Source organism: Petaurus breviceps, unplaced genomic scaffold, assembly GCF_028583685.1.
Source record: "Petaurus breviceps papuanus isolate PSGF00001 unplaced genomic scaffold, PetGlider_PUasm1.0 90775, whole genome shotgun sequence".
Classification (NCBI taxonomy): domain Eukaryota; kingdom Metazoa; phylum Chordata; class Mammalia; order Diprotodontia; family Petauridae; genus Petaurus; species Petaurus breviceps.
The window spans coordinates 1,079,287-1,101,726 of NW_027187342.1; the positions used below are offsets into that span (position 1 = coordinate 1,079,287).

Sequence of the window (22,440 nt, forward strand, 5' to 3'; positions counted from 1 at the left end):
TCTCTCCAGACCCCAAGTTCAGTTCTCTTTTCATTACAAAATTCTGCTCCAGGCAACAGAGAGCACAAATCTGGGAGAGGTAGTTAACATATTGCATACCAGAACTGGCAGTCAACAAGATCTTGACTGACTAAAACAATGGACCCAAACTAAGATGATGAAGATGGATAAGGATAAAGGTAAATTCTTGCCAAGAAGGTCCAAAAATCATCCATAGCAAAGCACAATGGGGTGTGGGAGTGGTGGAATGTGGATCAACCACAATTCAAATGAAAAGATCCAGGGGTTTGGAAACCTATAAGCTCAGTACAAGTCTGATTAGGCTAGGGAAAAATAAAAGAGCTAGCATCATATTAGGCATTACTAGAAATAGAATGTCTAAATTCCAAAGGACTCATGATGGAAAATGCCATCCACATCCAGAAAAAGAATTGTGGAGTCTGAATGTATATCAAAGCATACTATTTTCACTTTTTTTTGTTTTTTCTTTCTTGTGGTTTCCCCCTTTTGTTGATTCTTTTTTCACAACATGACTAATGTGGAAATATGTTTAATATGATTGTACATGTATAGCCTATATTAGAGTGCTTGCTATCTTGGGGAGGGGGAAAGGGAAGGAGAAAAAAATATGGAACTCAAAATCTTATAAAAGTGAATGTTGAAAACTAAAATAAATAAATTTATTCTTAAAAATAAAAAAGAAAATAGGGTATCTAGATTAAATGTGGTAATAATGTTATATTTTTATACAGGTCAGATCACGTCTGTGTCATTGTCCTGAGATCTGTAGATTACAGTTTTATAAGTAATAATGCTGGAGAGGACTCAGCAGAGGTAAATCAAGAGGGGTCAGGAAATAGCGTCATACAAAGAACCAAAGAAACTGGGAAAGGTTAATTTAGAGGAGAGAAGGCCTGGGGAAGATCTGATTTTTGTCTCCCACTTTCTACAGAGATGAATGTCATCTGAAAGAGGGATCAGACTTAATTTGACTTGGACCCAGAAGGCCAAACTGAGATCAATGATATAAGTTATAGAGATTTTAAGTGAATTAGCAGGAAGGATTTCTAATAATTAGAGTGATGCAAAAATGAAACACTCTGCCTTGCTAGTGGTAAACTCCATCACTGAAATTATTGTAACAAAAGCCACAGAAGAGATTTAGGGCTTGGAAGTTAACCTAGCTGACCTCTAAGGCTTTTCCCCCCACTCTTAGCTGATATGATTATGTTAGGAGGTTTTTATAAGATATTTATTCAGTTCTGATAACTTTTGCCTTGACTTTGAAAGACAAAATGACTAGCTCCCCTTGACAAAGGAATGCTGATTATGCTTAGCTCAGTCCTTTGACGAGGAATAAAGATAATGAAGATGCTAAATCAAGGTTCTTAATTGTTTTGTATCATAGGCCCCCTTTAACAGCCTGGTAAAGCCTATAGACCTCTTTTCAAAATATTGTTTTTAAATACACAGGATTACAAAAGAAAACAATTATATTGCAATACAGTCAACAAAATAGTTTTGCCCTGCATTAACATGACAACTTGGACAGTTAATAATGCTGACCCTTCCTAGATAAATAAATCCAGAGCAGTTGCATGTGGGTTTTCTTCATCCAGACTATAATATATAACCTTGAAAATAAAATTGCTGCTGCTAAATGATATTTAAAAACTCCTTGTCTTATGAAATGTAAGAGAAATGAATCTAGTAACATGTACCAATATTATGTCTTTTTTCCTCAAACCTACTCCCTCTCCTGCCACCAATTTCACTATTTTTTTTAATTTTTTTGCTTTTTTGGAGGGTAGTTGGGGTTAAGTGACTTGCCCAAGGTCACATGGCTAGTTTTTGTGTTAAGTGTCTGAGGCCAGATTTGAACTCAGGTCCTCCTAACTCCAGGACTAGTGCTCTATTCATTGTGCCACCTAGCCGCCCCCAACAATTTCACTATTACAAGGAGACTTTATACATCTTAGTACAGCAAGGGCATGAAGACATCCTAAATGCAGACTTTTTTTTTAGGAAAACCAAAACCAAACCAAAACAAACAAAAAAGAGTAAATATCAAACAAAAGAATAAATATTAAAGAGTGAACTTGCTGTCTAATTTGTACCAGATCCAAACTGATTTCTTTTAGGATCTACCTATAATATGCAAAACTAGTAGAAAATTGTGCAAACAAAAACTACCAGAAAATTCTCTCCCCTATGGGCCCCTGTTAATATGAACTGTAAGACAATGACTCCAGCAAGTCTCTTGAGTTCTCTGTGTCTTAGTTTTATCATCCATAAAGTAGAACTAAAATAGCACTTATTTCATGGGGTTATTGTAAAGATCAAATAAAAAATGTATATAAAATGTTTTGCAAACAAAGAGCTATTAATAGAAAGGTAAGCTATAATTATGATTATTATTATGTAGCTTGTGACCCTTTTATAAGACCTTCCTCTTATCTGTGCTTATGAGATTCCCCAAATATAAAGTATGGGAGTAAGATTGAAAGGATTCATGAGTTTAGAGAAAAAGAAACATATGGGACCATTCTGTCCCTTGCTGCTTCTGTTTTGGGTTGACTGCAATGAGTTTTTGAATCATATTTTGAAATTTCTTTTGAATCATAGAATATTAGAGATGGGGACGGGGGAGCCTTGTAAATCCACCCAGTTGCTAGTGTCTGCCCCCCAAAATTACCTTAACTATATTTCATATTATTTATTATGGGCATATGCTGCTTCCCACAATAGAATATCATCTCTTGGAGGAATCACTGCCTTATTTTGACATGGTAGTAGCACCTAGAACAGTGTCAGACCCATAGTAGGTGCATAAAGTGAACATTTATTGATTACTTATTGAGTGATCATCTAATCCAACCTCTTTATTTTCTAGATAAGGAAATTAAATCCCAAGGAACCTAAATTCACATGTAGCTGTCCTAAGTCCTGGGCCAGCATGTGTTTGTTTTTGTTTTCTACCACAAAGCACCTTTTTCTTGCAAAGATCTGGCATGGCAACATAGAAAGAACATTGAATTTGGAATTAGAACTCCTGGGTTTGAAGCTTGACTTACTCCTTACTCGCTTGATCCTGATCAGACCTTCTTCTCTTTGAGTCTCAGTTTTCCTCTCTGAAAAATCAGAGGGCTGGACTAAACATCCCTGAGATTCTTTTTCTTACTGAAATTCTATGATTATATCAAAAGGTACTTATCATGCATGCAGCTAAAACCTATTCTTACATTATGAGGAAATGTAAGGAAAAGGTTTCTTTTATTAATTGGAATAGAGATTTGAGAAATTTCCCCTTTCTCTAGGCAGCGCCTTTCCACTCTCCACCTCGCCCAGTCCCCTAATGCTTTTTTTTAAAGTAGTTTCATCCTCCAGATGCAGCCTGTCAAGTTTCTTGCAGATTGTGCTTTATCCCCAGATTTGGAGCAGGTGAACCATGTACCTGGGTAGGGCACATGAGTCTTCTAATTTTAGAATGACTTCAGCTCATTTCTTTGTCCCCAGACAATGGAATGGGGAAGAGCCTCATGGTTCTAAAAAGCTTTTGTTGAGCAAGATGCCCAATAAACAGAGGACTAGCTGGCTGGCTGACCCATATTCTCCTAATTTCCAAACAAGTACAACCTTCGAAGAGGTTTTTCCTGATTCCTGTTCTCCTTTTAACAAACTTAATTGATTTCCTCAGGTCCCAGCATGGTCCTTGTTCCCATTTCCTCCACCACCACCAAGATAATTAAAAATCGAAATGTCAAAGAAGAATCACACTCAGTAGTTTCTTAGGTTCATTTTAGCAGCTGCTTTAAAAAGCAAAACAAAACAAAAAAGCTTGTGGTAAAGTAATCAACCCTCCTAAGAGCTCCCCAGATGCAGCTGTGTATGGATTTTGCAGGGGGGTGAGAGGGGAGGGACACTTAGCTAGAAAGACCTCTGCCCAGAGCACGGAGAATACCACTGGGCAGAGTGGAGTGTCATCTCCTAGGCCCCCAACCACACCCCCTCTCAATCATTACACTTAGGCTTATTAAAATATGAGAACCAGCCCAGCAGCCTGCAAGCTATGTAATGTTCTTGAGGCTTAGGCAAGCATCAGCCTAACATCTTTGTAATCACAGTGCATTCTGTCCCTCCCAAGCTACATAAAAAGGTGCCTTTTAAGAGATATGGAACAATACATAGCAGGGAGGGATCACTTGATGTTCTTGGGTGCTCCATCCCCCCATCCCATCCTCAAGGTGGTGTTTCCCTCCATATTGGCGTGGTAGATTTAGTCGAAGAACCCGATTCAGGCACTGATTATCACTTTCTACTCTAAGTACCTTAAAGAAGTGACTGAATCTCTCTGGGCCTCAATTTCCTCATCTGTAAAATAAGAGGGCTGAATTCAATGATATCTAAGATTCCTTTCAGCTCTCAATTGATGATCCCATGATCCTCAAAAATTGGCAACCCCTCCCCCATTCCACCCCAATAAACCCTCCCACACACACCCAGAAATGACTTTATGTACTAAACCCCATGACCTTGTTTCTTCTCCTGCATCATTTCATCATCTATATACATCAGTACTTGTTTTAGAGGATCTGGAAGAAGCCAGAGAGACCACCTGGCCCACATCCCTCATAGGATGGGATGAGGAAACTGGGACCCAGAGTCAAAGCAAGGCAAATTAGCAAGCATTTACTGAGTACCTTCTAGCTGCCGGGCACTGAGCTATAAACAGGATGGCAAAAGACAGTCCTTGACCTCAAGGAGTTTACAATCTAATAGGGGAGACAACCCGAAAACAAACAACTATATACAAGTGAGATATGGATAGGATAAAATGATGGTAATCTTGGAGGGGAAGGAACTTGCCTAGGGCCACACAGGCATCTAAGGAACACAACCAAGATTCAAACCCAAGTTCTCGGACTCCAAAACCAGGTGTCCTTTCCCTCACACCACATGACATTTTAGTGTATACTATTATTATTTATCTTTTTGGAAGCATGGCCTGTCTCCCCAGGCAGACTGAAGACCAACTGAGGGAAAGAATCATGACCAAAATATATTTGAACCTCTAGAGTCTAGCACTTAGAATCACTGAATTTTAGAGCAGGATGGACCCTTGGAAATCATCTAATCTAACTCCTAATGGATGAGGAAATTTCCAGAGAAATTAAATTACTCACCTGAAGATAGAGCTGGGGCTAAACCTTAGGCTTCCTGACTCCCAAGTCAGAGCCCTCTTTTTTTTTTTTTTTACCCTATTGCCTTTGCAGTATCTAGCAAGTCCCAGCTGTGTGACCCTGGCATGTCACTCAACTCTGTTACCTTGGTTTCCTCATCTGTAAAAAAAAGCTAGAGAAGGAACTGGCAAACTTCTCCAATATCTCTACCAAGAAAATCCCAAATGGGGTCAAGAAGAGTCAAACTTGACTGAAAACTACTAAATAACAACAATCTAGAAAGTACTCAGTAAATGTCTGTTGTCGAAGATGACTCCAGCTGCTCCCATTCCTTCTTTGTAGGGCCTGAGCTGAATGACAGGCAGATAGAACAGCTGTCATGTGAATAGGAAAACTGGAGGGAAGGGAAGGAATCTTAGAAGCATGGAAGTTTTGAAAGTGTGTTATAAAAAATGCCACCCTGGATAACAAAACTGAAAAAAGATTGCAGGGCCCTTGGACATTAGTCTTTAATCATTGCCTAAAATGGAATCTGCTCTACAACATTTCTGACAAGTAGTCATCTGACTTCCCCTAGTAAATCTCCAGTGATGGGGAACTCACTCCCTCCTTTGGCAGCCCAAATTATTTGGGAAGTTTTGACGTCTCTGTTGGATGATGGCAGAGTATATGATATACTTTCCATGATGTCATCCTCAGAAGGTTAGGGTTGTACCTTGAATTCTAAATATTCATCACTAATTACCAAAGGCAAGTCAAGGATTCATCATTGAGTAATTTATCTAAATTTGATAATTGACCCAATTTCCATTTTCCACTCATGTCTCTTTTACTACCCTGTGGGTAAGGTAGCACTGCATTTCCTTTTACTTCTCCTGAGACTACCTTCCTTCAAATGTTAAATCAGGGCTCTAGGGGTTTAATACTCTAGGAGTCCTTGAACAAGATCATTACAGCTTAGAAGGAATTTCTAGGAGCAGGGGAACAGGAGGTAGAAATACTAGATGATGAATATTCTTTTGAACATTGTTCAGTCCAGTTATTTTTCAGTCATGTCTCACGTCATGACCCCATTTGGTATTTTCTTTTTTTTTTTTTTAAGCAATTGGGGTTAAATAACTTGCTCAAGGTTACACGGCCAGTTATTTCTGAGTGTGGTGCTGAGTATCTGAGCCCGGATTTGATCCAGGTCATCCCGACACTCATTTGGTATTTTCTTGGCAAAGATACTGGAATGGTCTGCCATTTTCTTTTCCAACTCATTTGACAGATGAGGAAACTGAGGTAATCAGGGTTAGTTAAGTGACTTGCCCAGGGTCACACTGCTAGCAAGTGTCTGAGGTCAGATTTGAACTCAGGAAGATGAGTCTTCCTGACTCCAAGTCCAGAACTCTATCCACTGAGCCACCTAGCTGCCCTGCCTTATGCACAGTATGCCCTTAATAAATGCTAGCAGGATTGAATTAAATTGTTCTTAAAGCAGAGTTTTTCTGGCATGGGTCTATATTCCTACCCTCATCCCAACTGCCAACACTCTAACTACATAAAAGGTGATAAAAGGGGGAGGTGGGTAGGGAGTTACTCTCTCTGGTAATGGAACTTCAAGAAAAGAACTTAGATCTTTTAATTCCCAATGTAGTACAATCCCCCCCACTAAATTCCTCCTCTGGAATGTCACCAAGGCTTAGGGTGTACAGCTAGGTCTTATATTAGTATTGTCTTATTTATATTAGTATGAATAAGGAATTCCTTGAAATAGTCTTATTATTTTAATTCACATAGCATATTTCCATTGCACTGAAACCAATGATCATATTTTACAGACAACTTCAAATGATTCAGATCTGAATAATACAATCACCTCATAATTCCTTATTCATACTAAATGGGATCTAGTTGTATATGCTCAATAAGGACCAGCCTTGCTAAATACAGAGGGATGTATCACCAGAGGGTTGGCTATAAGAAAAAAGAAAAAAAAATTTTTTTTTTACCAAATGGCACCCCTAAAGACCATCTACAAAGAAATTGGGGTTGCAATTTACATTGATGGGGGCGGGGGAGAGATCAATGAAATAAGGCATCTGTGAAATACTAACAATTAAATCAATGCATAGGACAGGCTTAGAGGACAACCACTGGACTCGAGAAGGGAAGGGGGAAAACTTATCCCAGGAAGAAGTTGTGGGGTGTTCAGAGTTCAGATCTGAGTTAGTTTGAAGGCAAAGGTTTCCTTTTCATTACCTCCATGGAATGAACTTAATACAGAAGATGTAACAACTCACCACTCAAGGCAGATGTTGTATTCTCCAAAGCCTGGCACACGGCTAATAAAATACCTATAGAGATGAGAAAGAAAAGGCAAGTAAGCAACTCAAAACAAGGTCAAGTAATCAAACTAAACAAAACATAACAATCTTAAAGGATTAAGTCTTCAGAAACAAGCTTTTTAAATGGCAAGCACACAGTAGTTTTAATAAGTTGGCAGGGGGTGGAGGAAAGAATTTTAAAAGCTAGCATTTATATAGTGCTTTTAAGATTTGCAAAGCACTTTACAAACACTACCTCATTGGATCATTACAACCCTGGGAGGTAGGTACTATTATTATCCTTGTGTTAGGGATGAGAAAACTGAAGCAAATCAAGGTTAAGTGACTTGCCCATGGTCACACAGCTAGTGAATGTCTAAAGTCATAGCTGAACTCAGGTCTTCCTGACTCCAGGCCCAGTGCTCTATACACTGCACCACCTAGCTGCCTAGAAACAAATGAGTAAAAACTTGATATCAAAAGTGCTTTTAAGGTCTTTTAAAAGATGTCAACTGTTAGTATTATTCTTGTACTGTTGCAGGCTATAATTATCATCATCATCATCATCATCATCATCATCATAGTTCAACAGAATGAACCTGGGAGTAAAGACTAAGAAGATTTGGACTTGTTTCAGCTCTATTGTTATACTGACAAGTTTCTTGACTTGTTTTTTTTTTTTTTTGCTTTTTGGAGGGGGAAGGCAGGGCAGTTGGGGTTAAGTGACTTGCCCAAGGTCACAAGACTAATAAGTGTTAAGTGTCTGAGGCTGGATTTGAACTCAGGTCCTTCTGATTCCAGGACCAGTGCTCTATTCACTGTGTCACCTAGCTGCCCCGTTGTCATTTTCTAATCTGTAAAATGGAGATAATGCACTTACTTCCCTGAAAGGGTTGCCATGGGAAAAGTACTCTGTAAAACTTAGAATGCTATATAATTATTCTTCCTACAAATTACTATTAGTTATCACTGATACGTCAGGGATCTATGATTTGGTTGATGTGGGTGCTCCCTCTGCTGAGGTAGGCTGCAACATCTCTGATGAAATGTCTGTACAGATTGATATGTCTGAACAACTAACCAGCTTGTAGTCAACCTGGTGATGAGTCAGTCTTGAGATAGCAGATATTTGGTCTATTGTTCAGTCATTTTTTAGTTGTGTCCAATTCTATGTGACCCCAATTGGGGTTTTCTTGGCAAAGATACTAGAGTGGTTTGACGTTTCCTTTTGCAGCTCATTTTATAGATGAGGAAATTGAGGCAAACAGCATTAAGTGATATGCATCGGATCACACAGCTACTCCCCAAATTTGAACTCGGGTCCTCCTGACTCTAAGCTGCCCCTGTTCCTGGCACATAGTAAAGGCTTAACATAAATACTTGTTGACGTGATTTGTCAAACAAGGGCTTTGGGATAGATGGCCGTTAAGGTTTTCTCTAGCTCTGAGTCTATAAGGCCCTGATCCTTTCATTAAAGCAGATCAAAAAGTCTCTCTAGTTTGGTCTTTGAGACTTGCTAGGGCAGGAAGCTCACTACCTCCCGTTTGGCCTGGTGGTGAGCCCTTTTGAATTTAGCCAGGCTAATCTTTCCAAGACTGTCATTATAGGTCTGCACTTGAAGCTTTCCTGAATTGTTAGGTACTACCAGAGCAGATATTCCATGGTCATTGCCTTAGAAGACCCCAGATCATCTCTCTACCACAATCAGGCATCAGAAGAAGAGTTTGGTAGATGATTAATATTAGTAATGATAATGCAAAAAGTCTGAGTTGTATATTGGTTAAAACAGTAAGTTCAACTAATAGAATTTAAAATGTTCAAAGAGAAATTCCACTTTGTTATTCTAGTTTTAATTAAAACAAAAACAGATTTATGGAAATGGGAGGATAGGGGAGGGATCCTTGAAGGAGGGTAGGCAAGTCATAGGAAGGAAAGGAGTTGGTAGAAAAAAATAGGGGCAGCTAGGTGGCACAGTGAATAGAGCATCAGCTTTGGAGTCAGGAGGACCCAAGTTCAAATCTGACCTCAGACACTTGACACACTAGCTGTGTGACCTTGGGCAAGTCACTTAACTCCAATTGCCCTACCCTCCCTCCTCCAAAAACAAACAGGTTCGTTTTAATTTCATATTTAGAAGACCTTCCTTTTCTAACCTGGATACAGGAGAAAAAACTAAACTTGTAGGGATAGACTCAATTAGGCAGTCACATTCACAATGTGCCCTTCTTTTTATGAAATGACAAACACAGCAAAGAGCAAACTGCAGATATTTCTAACAGGAGGCATCAGAATGACATCTGAACCATCGCTATGGGCTGTTAAACTCAGTCACCTGCAGAGGCTCCAAACTCCTGAACCAGATGCTTGCAAAATAAGCAAAGTGAGCTAATTGTGTACATGTTGAGCATTGCAAGGACTCATTCTGATCATGCAGTTCCCTCTTGCCGTCTAAACATACTCTTCTTGTGCCGGTCAGCCACCTAATTTTGGCCATGGCTCTCAGAACTCAACCAGATAGGACGGCTTTGAAAGGGCTATTTTTGTAATCTGAGCACAAATGGTTAAAAACAGGACATTCCTCCCCAGATCTGGGAAATCTCTTAATGGTTTAGGGCTGTCAATTGGAGGAAGTGTTCATGTTTTGACATTTGCTGGCACCTCCACAAATCACCCTGGAGGAAAGCCAGACTATGACCCATAATTATGTCACAAGAAGATACAGCCTAACAGTGGAATGCTTTGCATACCTCCCTTGAGTGATTCTAATTGGCCTATTCATAGTTTCTCTCAGCACAAAAGAAAAACCAACTCCCACCTCAACTCTTCCTCCCCATATTCTACATCCATGTGAATACAATAGAGGGGTTCCATGGTTCAATGAAAGCAATTTTTTTTAAGTCAAGAAAGAGCGAAGTCAGGAGCAAGAGAATATAAGAGATGCCAATATACGAAATACATAATATAAAAAATTGTACTTCCAGGCTGGAGTGATGTCACATAGAAATGTTGTAGGGTCAAGAAGCTAAGAACAACCCTGGTAGATTTCATCACGGTTTAGGTCCCTGGCCTTAAGGCAAGTTACTTTAGCCCTTCTGTTTCTTCATCTCTAAAGATGAAGATAATAATAGCTGCCTAACTCATAAAGGTGCCCCAGGAATTAATTAATGTTTGTAAAACCATTCAGTCCTACAGATGAAAGGCGCTAGGTCATTATTCATAATGTGAACAATATAAGAAGACTATTTCCTTGCATTCCCATAGAAAAGCAGCTACATAATGACCCTGGCTTGACTCTGTGAGCCTCATTCGTGAGCCATGTCTGCTGAACTCCCTTTGGGAGTCCGGCCTCAGCTAAGACCACAGACTCAGGGGGAGATGCAAGGCTGGGGTAGAAGGACCACTCCTGCCCATTGTACCTTCCAGAGTGAGACGTAGGAATAAACAGAGAGACGAGGCCTGAGCATGTGGCATCAATTTCCTTAATAAAAACCAGACCTTGCCTTCGACTTCCTCTACTTTGCTTATGAACTTACCTCCCTCCCCTCCTAGGTAATTTACCACCACTAGATGAAGTGAACTCTCAGGAGCTCACTTCAAGACCAAGTGAGAAAATGGTGGCAAGTGTGTACCCATGTGAGCAACAGATCCCAATATAGCAAATTAGTAAACCACAATAAAACGTGGAAACCTCTCATCCAGGATGAGATCATACTAATGTTATTTGTGTTTGTGTCTTTATCCTTCTTCTGGACCATAGGTTTGGGAGCTTGCCTTGCTTAAGTTTCATATTTGCTCCCAACTAGAAGCACCACAGTGCTCTGCAAACAATAATGTCTTTAATAAATGTTTGGTGAATGAATGAATAGATGAATTCCCCAGAATGTCCAGGATATGAGCAGATTTTATACCATGATAGATTTAGAATTGGAAAGGACACTTTAAAAATTATCCAGTCCAATGTGGAAATGTGTTTAATATAATTGTATATGTATAGCTTATATCAGATTCCATGCCTTCTTGGGAAGGGAGAACTCAAAATCTCATAAAAATGAATGTTGAAAACTAAAAATAAATACATTAGCAAATTAAATATATATATAATATATAAGAATAAATTAAATGTGAAAAAAATAAAGGACAATTCAAAAAAACTATTGAGTCCAATCCTTTAACAGACAAGAAAACTGAGGACTAGGTAAAGTTATTTACCCAGAATAACATAGATTGTAAGTGACAGAGCCAAGATTCAAACTCAGGCCCTCTCATTTTTAGATCCAGCGGGGACTTAGATGTAACTGGACACTTTCCTACCATTACCTCCAACTTAATAATAATCATACACAATTCTATAATATTTTGACATTTACAGAAATTCTTTTTTTCTAAGTACTCTGTGAGGTGGATGGTACAAGGATTGTTCTCCCCATTTTACAGACAAGGAAACTTAAGGCTCATAGAGAAGTGACATCATGAGATTTAGAGCCAGAAAAAAATTGTAGAGATCACTTAGTTCAAACCCTTTCCTTTTCAAGATGGAGGTAACTAAGGCCCAGAGAGACTTTCCCATAATCACAAAGAATAATAAAAAAGGAGAGCTGGAATGTGAACTCCAAGCCTTGACTCTAAATCTAGCTAAATTGTCTATTACATCACACAGCATTTACTTCTGGTCACAGTTGTATTGGAATTGATACTCATATCCATTTCTCTTAATTCTCTGAATTTCCTCTTTAATAGGCAGTCCTCTAGATAAGATGAAGGGATAGTGGGCAGCAAAGTTCCAAATTTCTAGAGCAGTATGTTATCCAATGTGTTCAAGTTAAGCTGCTCTTTAGGGCAAACCCAACATTTGGACTTGGTGAAATACAGACTCTACGGTGCCAGAAAAAGCTCCTCCGTGAAACATGGCTCAGCCAAAGACAAATATTAACCTGAAGATACATCCATTGAGAAAGGAAATCTTGAGACCATATGAAATTATGTTGTCTTACTTAGGGAATGAAAACCAGAAATAAAAACCTGAAATTACAAAGAATATCTGGGCCTTCATTTCCTCATCTGTAACCTGAGGGATTTAAACTAGATATTCACCCTTCCTGTTCTACATCTATGACCCCTGTGAACCACAGAACCTCAAAATTTAAGAACAGTCAAAATTGTAGATAGGCAAAAGATCAAGGAAACATGCATGGTGGGTAGAGACATGCTCAGTAGTATATTACCAACAATGACTTGAATACAAGAAATAGTGTCAAAGATATCAAGGACACAATAGAGATGGGCCAGTTATGTAGTAATATGGATAGACTGAGAACTACACCATTATTGATGAAACATTCAAAGAACCAGGGGAAGGAGTTCAGGGTTGTTTTTTTTTTGGGGGGGGAACCCAACAACTATACAAACCTCTTTGGAAGGTCTATGGAAAGGAAGGGAGGTACTATCCTGATGAAATCATGGATCCATTGAAGTAATGAATACAGGTAATTTCTTAACCTATATATGGTTCATGTTCCAAAAGTTTATTTCCCTATTGATTGCATGGAAAAGAGAAAATCAGATGATCTCTAAGGACTTTCTAGCTTGACTCTCTATTATTCTATGAGTTGCTAGCGGATTACACAGTACCTGACTGAACACTGGAAACCAGGTTGTCTGACTCCCAAGACACATATCACTACACTGCCTCTCCTGTATAAAAACAAATCCTACATAAGTCAGGAACTTCCCACACAACACAGAGGCATTTATTTTGTCATTCTGGCATTGGATAGAAATTTGTTTCGGTTACTGGGTAAATTCAATTTAACTAAACAAACATGTAGTAAGTGCCTTCTTTATTCTGAGTGCTGCTAGCTAGGTGTAGGAAATGATAAAGTTTAGCTAATGCATGGTTCCTACCCTTTGGGAGCTTACTATGTGGTAAGGAGATATGATAAATCCAGAGTACTCAAGAAATGATAATGATGACGTTTAAGTCTCCAAGAGCAAATACACATGGTCAGTTCTATTTTAATGCTTGTTTTGTAAATGAATTTGTTCCAGTGCAACTGATTAAGGAACAATCTGAGCATAATTCAAATTTTGAATTTGTTTATTCACACTTTCTTTCTTGAGAAACAGTAAGAATGTCGAAAACCACCATTTCACAATAACTCATGCTACAATCCTTCTGATGCCCACTTCCACATGAAAATCTCAGGTTTTCTTCAAGGCAAGTGCCAAGTTTATTTAATATCTTTAAGTGCAGTGGGACTGTGGGAGGAGGAGGGTTGATTGACCCATGTCCCTCTGAGGCCTAGAATTGGAGCTGCTTAGGCTTCAGATGTTGCCCCTATTTGGTACCCCTATGTGATACCCCTGAATTAGTGTGGTGACCACAGGAATAGAGAGGATGGGAATACAAGGGATAGCTTCCCTCCTGAAGACTTTCCAGATAAGTTGTCTTTTTTTGTGTGATGTGCTAACAGTAATGGTTACCTGTTTTTCTCCCCTTATTGTAGCATTCATATATTTCTTAACCATTGAACATATATTAAATTGTGCTGCCATTTTTATTAGTTTAATCTTTATTTTTTGCATTATCATTGAGGAAGCTTTTGAGTACTGTGTCCCTTAACCCCATTTTTCCTATAAGCCCTGTGGTTTTTATTGCATGATCTCATACAGTGGGGGACTTCTTGAAACTGTGGGCTAGTTACAGCAGGACAGACTGTATTACATAGAGTTCAAGGTGAAGCTCTGAAGAGATCAGAAAAAACTAAAAAGTCAACAAGCCTTTGTTTAGCCAGGCACAGTGCTTCATGGAGGAGGTAATACTTAATCTAGGTTTTAAAGAAAAAGTGGGCTCTCTAGGTGGCTCAGTGGATAGAGCACTGGCCCTAGAGACAGGAGAGCTTGAGTTCATATGTGGGTTCAGTCACTTGACACTTACTAGTTGCATGACCCTGAGCAAGTCACTTAACTAAAAGTGACCTAAAAGCAACCTTATGCTATGGGTGCTATTATTATTCACATTTTACAGATGAGGAAACTGAGGCTTAAGGAGGTTAAATGACTTGCCAAGGGTCACATGGCTGGCTAAGTGTCTGAGGAAAGAGTCAAACTCAGGTTTTTACTGACTACAAGTCCAACACTCTAACTGTGCCATCTAGCTGCCTTCATATATCTAGAGCTGAAAGAGACGCCCCCAAGGCTGCCTACCCTAGACTCCAAAAAACAAACAAACAAAAGAATAAGTAGAGGAATCAGGCAAAAAGGAGGAATGGGATAGAATTCCAAGTCAAGGCAACAAACATTAATTATGTGGCAATCACTATGCTAAACACCAGTGATGTAAAAAAGGCAAGAGACAATTCTTGCTCTCAAGAAGAAGATAACATGTCAACAACTTTACATCAACAGATAATGTCAGAGGAAAGGCACTAAGATTGAGGAGGACTTGGGGAGATTTCTTGTAGAAAGACTTTAGCTGAGACTTGAGGAAAATCAGGTGGCAGTAATGAGGAAGGGAGTTCAAGCCAAGCACAGAAGACAGGGCAAAGTGGGAAATTTTAGAGAATGAATGAGAGCTGGTCAATTGCCTAGTTTGTATAAAAGCACAGAACACATGGGTTGAGGACAATTGAGGCAAGGCTTCAAAAACAAGGAAGGACCAGACTGTGAAGAACTTGATTGCCAAGCTAAGGACTTCCAGTTTTCCTCAACAGGCAAGAAGGTTGAGAGCAGAAAGGCAGCATGATCCCAGTTTACAAATAAGGAGAATTAGTGTGAAGGATGGACTGGTGGGAGTGTAAAAGTAGAGCTGGGAAGAGCCATTAGGAAACTATAATAATAGTTCAGGAAGGAGGTGATATAGACTTGAATTAGTGTGGCGACCATAGGAATAAAGAGGATGGAATTACAACAGAAAGCTTCCCTCCTGAAGACTTTCCAGATAAATTGCCTTTTTTTTTGAGGTGCAGCTAACAGTAATGGTTACCTGGTTTCCTCCCTGCCCCCCTTGATTTTCTCTTGGTCAGGGGAGGGGGAAGGGAAGCTAGAAAGCCAGTGGTTATATATAGGAATGTGGGCAAAATACCCCAGAATCCATTATGTAATCAAGAGACTTCCTGACTGGCTAGGAGTGAGCCTGGGATTTTAGATAGAGGCAGCAAATTAGCTTGAACCAGTGTACCCAGGTGGGCAAATTCCAAATAGCTTTATGTAAGGGTAGGAGACAAGAAAGGGGGATTTGTTATCTTTTTCTGGAGGCAAGGGGTAACTGGATGGTTTTAGCTTAGAAAGTATATCAAAGGGTAGGCCCAGAAAACTTTAGTTAAACGATTTGGTTAGAAACCTTGGGCACCATTCAGTCTGAAACTGGGTAGCTTTCTTTTGTACACTTCTAATGACTTTATCCCAGTATATGATTTGTGATTTTGTATAGTCTTTCTTCATTTGCAAATACACCCTGGAAAATTCAATCTTACAGTTCACAGTGTGTGGCAGGGGTGAGCAGGCCAAGGAGCAGAGACCAGATTTAGACAATTACAGTGGCAGAAGAGGGGAAAAGATAATTAGGGATGGGTTGCTGGGTTGTGGCAGACTGTGAACTTATGGAGCTAAACAGGCTGAAGGACCAATCAGTGCCTCAAGCAAAGGGTCCAAAGTAGATCAGTACCCTCAGAAAAGGCAAAATAAGATGAGACAAGCCCAGATAACATCAAGGTTTCAAATTGGAGAGACTAGGTAAATTGTAATGTTATCAACAGAAATAGTAAAGTCACAAGAAGGAGCAGGTCTCAGGGACAAGACAATGAGTTTGATTTGGGATATGATGAGTTTGAAGTGTTGTGGGAACATCCATACAATGATGTCTTATAGGCATCATTAGTCCATCAACAAACATTTATTAAGATTTACTATGTGCCAGGCACTGTGCTAAGTATCAGGGGGTACAAAAATAGGCAAAAAATAATCCCTCCTGTCAAGGAGCTCATAGTCTAATGGTCGGAGATGCAGATTCGATGAAGTTTAATCATCTCCTTAAGCCAGAGTAGGGTCACAATCTGTATCAATGGAGGGAACTCTTCCTCTACTTATAAAACCATTGAAGCACTTTAGTGCAAAGCACTAAAGTAAAAACAGATATGTACAACACCATGCCAGATAATGAGAGAGGGGTAATAGGAGGTGGATGAGACCCAATCCATGCCCTGAAAAATGTATAATAATAATACTATATTTAAAAACTATCAAGTGCCTGTTACTAGGTGCAACACAATTTCCCACTCTCTTGAGAGAACTAAAAATATTATTTTATCTAGTCTCCACTTAGAGTCTTAGGATCACATATTATAATAAGAGCTAGTATTTTTATATCACTTTAAAGTCTGCAAAGTGCTTTTTACATATTATCTCATTTGATCCTAAAAGCAACCCTATGCTATGGATGCTATTATTATTCGCATTTTACAGATGAGGAAACTGAGGCTTAAGGAGGGTAAGTGACTTGCCAAGGGTCACATAGCTGGCTAAGTGTCTGAGGAAAGAGTCAAACTCAGGTTTTACTGACTACAAGTCCAACACTCTAACTGTGCCATCTAGTTGCCTTCATATATCTAGAGCTGAAAGAGATGCCCCCAAGGCTGTCTACCCTAAACTCTTCATTTTACAGATGAGGAAACTGAGGCTCAGAAAAGTTAAATTACTTGCCTGAGGATTTGAACACAGGTCTAACCATGTCTCCACTTTTACCCAATAAACTCTAGGAACTTCCTATCACCTCTAAGATCACATATAAAAATTGTCTATTTCCAGTCTTCTTCCTTTTTATACCTCTCTATGATCCAGTGATCATTGATTTTCTGGCTGATGCTTGAACACAGCCCATGTGTAGACTCCTTGTTTCACCAGTGGTTGCCTCTCATACGTGGAATACTCTTCCCCCACCACCTCTATCTCCTGGCTTTCCTGATCTCCTTCAAGACTCAGTTCAAATCCAGCCTTCTACAGGATTCTCATCACTTCTAATGCCTTCCCTCTGAGATTACCTTCCATTCATACTGTGGGTACATAGTTGTTTTTTTGTTTTTGAGGCAATCAGGCTTAAGTGATTTGCCCAGGATCACATAGCTAACAATGTCTGAAGCTGTGCTCTATCCTCAGTACCACCCAGCTACCCCTACACAGTTTTTACATGCTGAATCCAGCAGTGGACAGAGTAATGCATTTGGAGTTAGAAGTCCTGAGTTTTAATCTTGCCTCAGACACTTAATATCTACATGAATATGGGCAAGTCACTTAGTTTCTTTCAGCCTTAGTTTCCTCATTTGTAAAACGGGGATGATAATAATAGCATCTGCTTTATGGGATTATTTGTTGCGATGATCAAATAGATAACTTTTATGTAAATGACAACTATTATGTGGTTGTTGTCTCTTTCATTGAAAATGTGAGCTCCTTGAGGGATTGTGTTTTTGTATCTTTGGCTTTTCTTGGTATCTCCGGACTCAGCAAAATGCCTGGCACTCAGTGCACACATGCTTGCTGACTGACTGACCCTGGGTCTTCCCCTGTGGTCAGTGCTCTTTCCATGGACCAGGGTGTTTTTCTTGTATCATTCTCTACTCCAAAGTAACTGCTTGTCCACTCACTCAATGCTATCTGACCAAGCCCTGCTTTTGCATCTTTCTGCTCACTGGCTAGCTTCCACTGATGTCAACACAAAGGGAAGTATGCAGTACTCAGAGGTGGAATGTTGCCTTTTCTACAGTGATTCTCTTTAAGACCATATCTCTAGGAATGGACTTTCTGAAGGTGAAAACAGCCTGAGTATTTGCTGGGAAGTCTAGTCTGGTCCACTGGGTCTCTGTACAAATGGGGATATCAAGGGCAGGATACATCGACTATCCAATCCCCAAATTCTGATCAGCTTCATATAATCTGTTCTTAGCACTGTACTAGAACTAAGGGGGATACTGGAAGAACAAGATGTCCTATAATCTCTGACTTCAAGGGGCCTATACTCTACTAGGGAGACAAGACTAATTCTCATTTACTTACTAAATCAACAGATACTGAGCATCCATTGTATGCTAGGCATAAATGATGGCAAATGAGTCAGGATATAAATAAATATCAAAACATGGTAAAGACTTTAGGCCCTGTAAAGGAGAGAGGAATTATCAGTGAGAACCAGGTTGGTAAACAAATTATTCCAATGAGGAAAAGTAGAGAAGGGTCTTTAAAAAAAACACCGTAATGTGGCTACACAGGTGATAATTACCAGCACAAGTTTTGAAAAGCCATAAGGGAAGGTAACAAATGCTCTGCTGAATGATAATTAAAGATGAACAGCTCTTTCTCCTAAAAGTAGCAGGAACACTAAAACCCAGAAAGAACTGAGATTTAGATTTATGGATAACAATACTATACTGGGGCAAAAAGAAGATTAAAGAAGGGATAAAAGCACTTGGGATGGATGGGATGATGATAAGGGAGGACAAAAAGAAGGCAGATATATTTAGCTCCTATCTTGCTTGGTTTTGCTACAGTGGAGAATGATATTTGGACTAAGAAAAACAAGAAAAATGATGAACAAGAAATTTAAAATCTGAGATAAATGAGAGCCTCTAGTTATCCCAAAGGTGTTCATTTTACCTGGCCTGAGTTTAAAATCCTGCTCTACTGCTACTAAAGAAACTGAGTATTATTTGTCAGTCATTGCTGCTGATCTAAAAAAAAATCACATGAAATAAGAAATAGAAATAGTGGAGAGAAAATAGTCCATTTTTTTAAACCAGAGAAAACCTATATTCCTCCTATAGTAGGCTAGTGAGCTTGAGTTCAATTCCTAGCAAAATTTGAGAACATTTTTCAAGGGATGGTTTGTGAGCATATATGTGAACATGGGCTCATCAAGAACAAGTAATGCCAGCCTAACCTCATTTCCTTTATTGACAGGGTTACTAGACTGGTAAATCAGGGGAATGATATAGGCCATAGTAAACCTGGAGTTCAGCAAATCATTTTTCACAAGTCATGTATGGTATGCTTGTGGACAGGATGGTAAAATGTGGGCTTGGTGGCAGGATGAACTCAGAAACTGGCTGAGTGACCAAAACCAAAGAATTGTGATTGGAGTCAATGCAGATGATGTCTCTAATAGAGTCTAACAGAGATCTGACCTTGTCCTCATTTAAACATTTCTATCAATGACTTAGATGAAGGCATATCTATCTTCCAAGTGTGCTTATCAGATCTGAAGGTGATACAAAGGGAGGGTAGTTCCTAGTCTCTGACAAAAGAGAGGCAAAACACCTATATGTAGTTGCTTGGACTTAAAATGAATGTTTGTTGGACATCTCTCCCAGGGTTATGTAATCCTGCTACCAGCTATTTTCTAACTATGTCTCTGATGTTGAGGTTTTGTCCTTTAGACAAAAGTGTAAAAGTGTATTGTTCAGTTGTTCAATCATGTCTGACTCTTTATGACTGTTTGTTTTCTTGGCAGAATGGCTTGCAATTTCCTTTTTTAACTCATATTACAGATGAGGAAAGTGAGGCAAAGTTAAGTGACTAGCCCAGGATCAGACAATGTCTGAGGCCAAATTTGAACTCGGGTCTTCCTGACTCCAGGTCTGATCCTCTATCCACTGTGACACCTACCCTAGCTGGTATTATCACGGAAAAAGCTTTGGATTTGGAGTCAAAAGATATGGGTTCAAATCCTAGCTTTGCTACTGTGGGATACTGGGAAAATCACTACTCCTTCCTGGGATTAAGTTTCCCAATGTGAAAAAATTATGGACATTTAATGACCTGTAGATGGTCCAGATAATCCCTTCCAGGTCTATTTTTCTGTGATCCTCAAGAGTTTGCAGCTCAGAAGAATTTAACAGTTCTTATTATGCCCCCACCATTTATACTTTCCAGTATAACACTATCAGAAGAGCACACTTGCTTCCCCAAGAGTTACAAAGTCTTACATTCAAAAACCTTATAATTCAGCAAATTATAGCAAATGTCCATCTATTCAAAGTGCATCAACTGACTTAACAAATGCCTTTTGATCATCTACTTATGCTAGGCCCAGCTTGGGATACAAAAGAAATAGAGGAACAAGATGGCAAGATTTAGGTTTAGATGACAATGTAGAGATTTTTTCAACATCCTCACTGAAGGGAAAAGGACATGAAGGCATAGGTGTTTGGAGACAAAGTCACACAGCTTGTAAGTAGTTGTATTGGTGGTAGTAGTAGTAGTAGAGCAGGGACTTTAAACTCACATCCTCTGATAACAAATCTAGTGCCCTTTCCAATATAAGAATCACTGTTACATTGATTATTATCACTAGTACTAATAACCTTCCTCAAAGTCCAACCTACTGACCATCCCATGAGGGGGAAGAGGGTAATGGCTGACTAAAGGAATTCAATTAAGTAAACATTTATTAAGCACCTACTGTGTACCAAGCACTGTGCTAAGTGCTGGGGCTACAAAAAGAGGCAAAAGAAAGTCCCTACCCTCAAGGAGCTTACAAATGAATACTTGACTAATACTATAATACTTGATTATAGGTGAGGGAATAGTCAAATACTTGATTCCACTCTGCAATCCAATTACATTGAGCTCCTGGCAATTCCTCAAATAAGATGTTTCATCTCCTGACTCTGGGCATTTTCACTAGCCATTTACCATGCGTGGAATACTTTCCTTCATCACCTCTGCCACCTGGCTTTCTTCAAGTCCCACTTAAAATCCTATTTTCCTCTGATCCCTGTTAATTCTAATGCCTCCTCTGTATTAATGATCTCCAATTTCTCCTGTATATATCTTGTTTATACAAGGTTGTTTTTCATGTTCTCTCCCCATTAGACTGTGAGCTTCTTGAGGGCAGAAACTGATTTTTGCCTTTCTTATTTAGCACAGGACCTGGCACATAGCAGGTACGTAATAAATGATTTTTAACTGACTGATTCTAAGATGCCAAACACAATGGTTTCCCTTTGAAAGCTTGGCTTCTACTCTTGAGATTTCTGATCATATAGATGTGCTTATACTGCCCAGAACCTGTCCTCCACATACCTTCCAGGACATCTCTCGACCATGCCTCTGCTTACATACATACCCTCTCCCTCTTCCTCTTTTCCAGCTTCCCTTTATGTGTAGTCTTCCCTCACTAAAGAGTTACTTGTTTGCTTATATTTCAATGTTAGCACAATGCCTGGCACAGAGTAAGTACTTAATGTTTTATCTATTATACAATCCCAGAATAGTAACCAATGTTTTAATTATCAGTGATAATAATGTTAGCAATGGACATATGGGAGGAAGTCCGGTGAATCAGGGCCACTGGGGTTCACGTCTGGCTGATTACAATTTGGCTGTGTAGCCACACAAGACCCATAACCCCTCACAGTCTTCCTAGGAAAATAGACCATAATTGCAAAACAGTTGTTTATCTGTAATATTAGAGGGTATTTACTATACTAATGAAGCCACAGTTTTTTTTTAAAAGAAGAAAAAAATGACACATTAATGCCTATTGATTTCTGAGGTGCATCAAATAATAATCACACCACTTGGGAGGCTTCTCCAATCAGTCTTGACTCAGGGCTGTCCAAAACTGTAAAGTCAGGGGACTTTTCATGTCTCTTTCAGCTGTGAAGTCTATGATTCAACTTTCCCTGTGAAGAACTCATATTTTTCAAAATTTCAGATCATGAGTAGCATCTTTAAGGACATAGGACACAGATCTGACTGATTCCACGCTACCACACAAATACATTCTGGGACAACCTGCACACAGGCAGGTCAGGATGGGTAATGATTCATAGAAACACAGAATGTTACAGCTGGAAGGGACATTAGAGGTTATTAGAGGTTACAAAGCACCTCAGTCTCTCAGGCAGCATGGCTTAGTGGATAGAGAGTCACCATTGAAAACACAAAGCCCTAAATTTAAG

General features: G+C 39.3%; 1 protein-coding gene across 2 annotated transcripts in view; it reads right to left on the reverse strand.

Annotated features, from left to right (window-relative positions):
- Positions 1–22,440, reverse strand: part of TGFA (transforming growth factor alpha) — a 133,454-nt gene that overhangs the window by 74,497 nt on the left and 36,517 nt on the right. For both annotated transcript variants that reach the window (XM_069068871.1, XM_069068872.1), the window contains exon 2: positions 7,466–7,519. In XM_069068871.1, the coding sequence (XP_068924972.1) occupies positions 7,466–7,519 (54 nt within the window). The remainder of the gene's footprint in view (positions 1–7,465; positions 7,520–22,440) is intronic.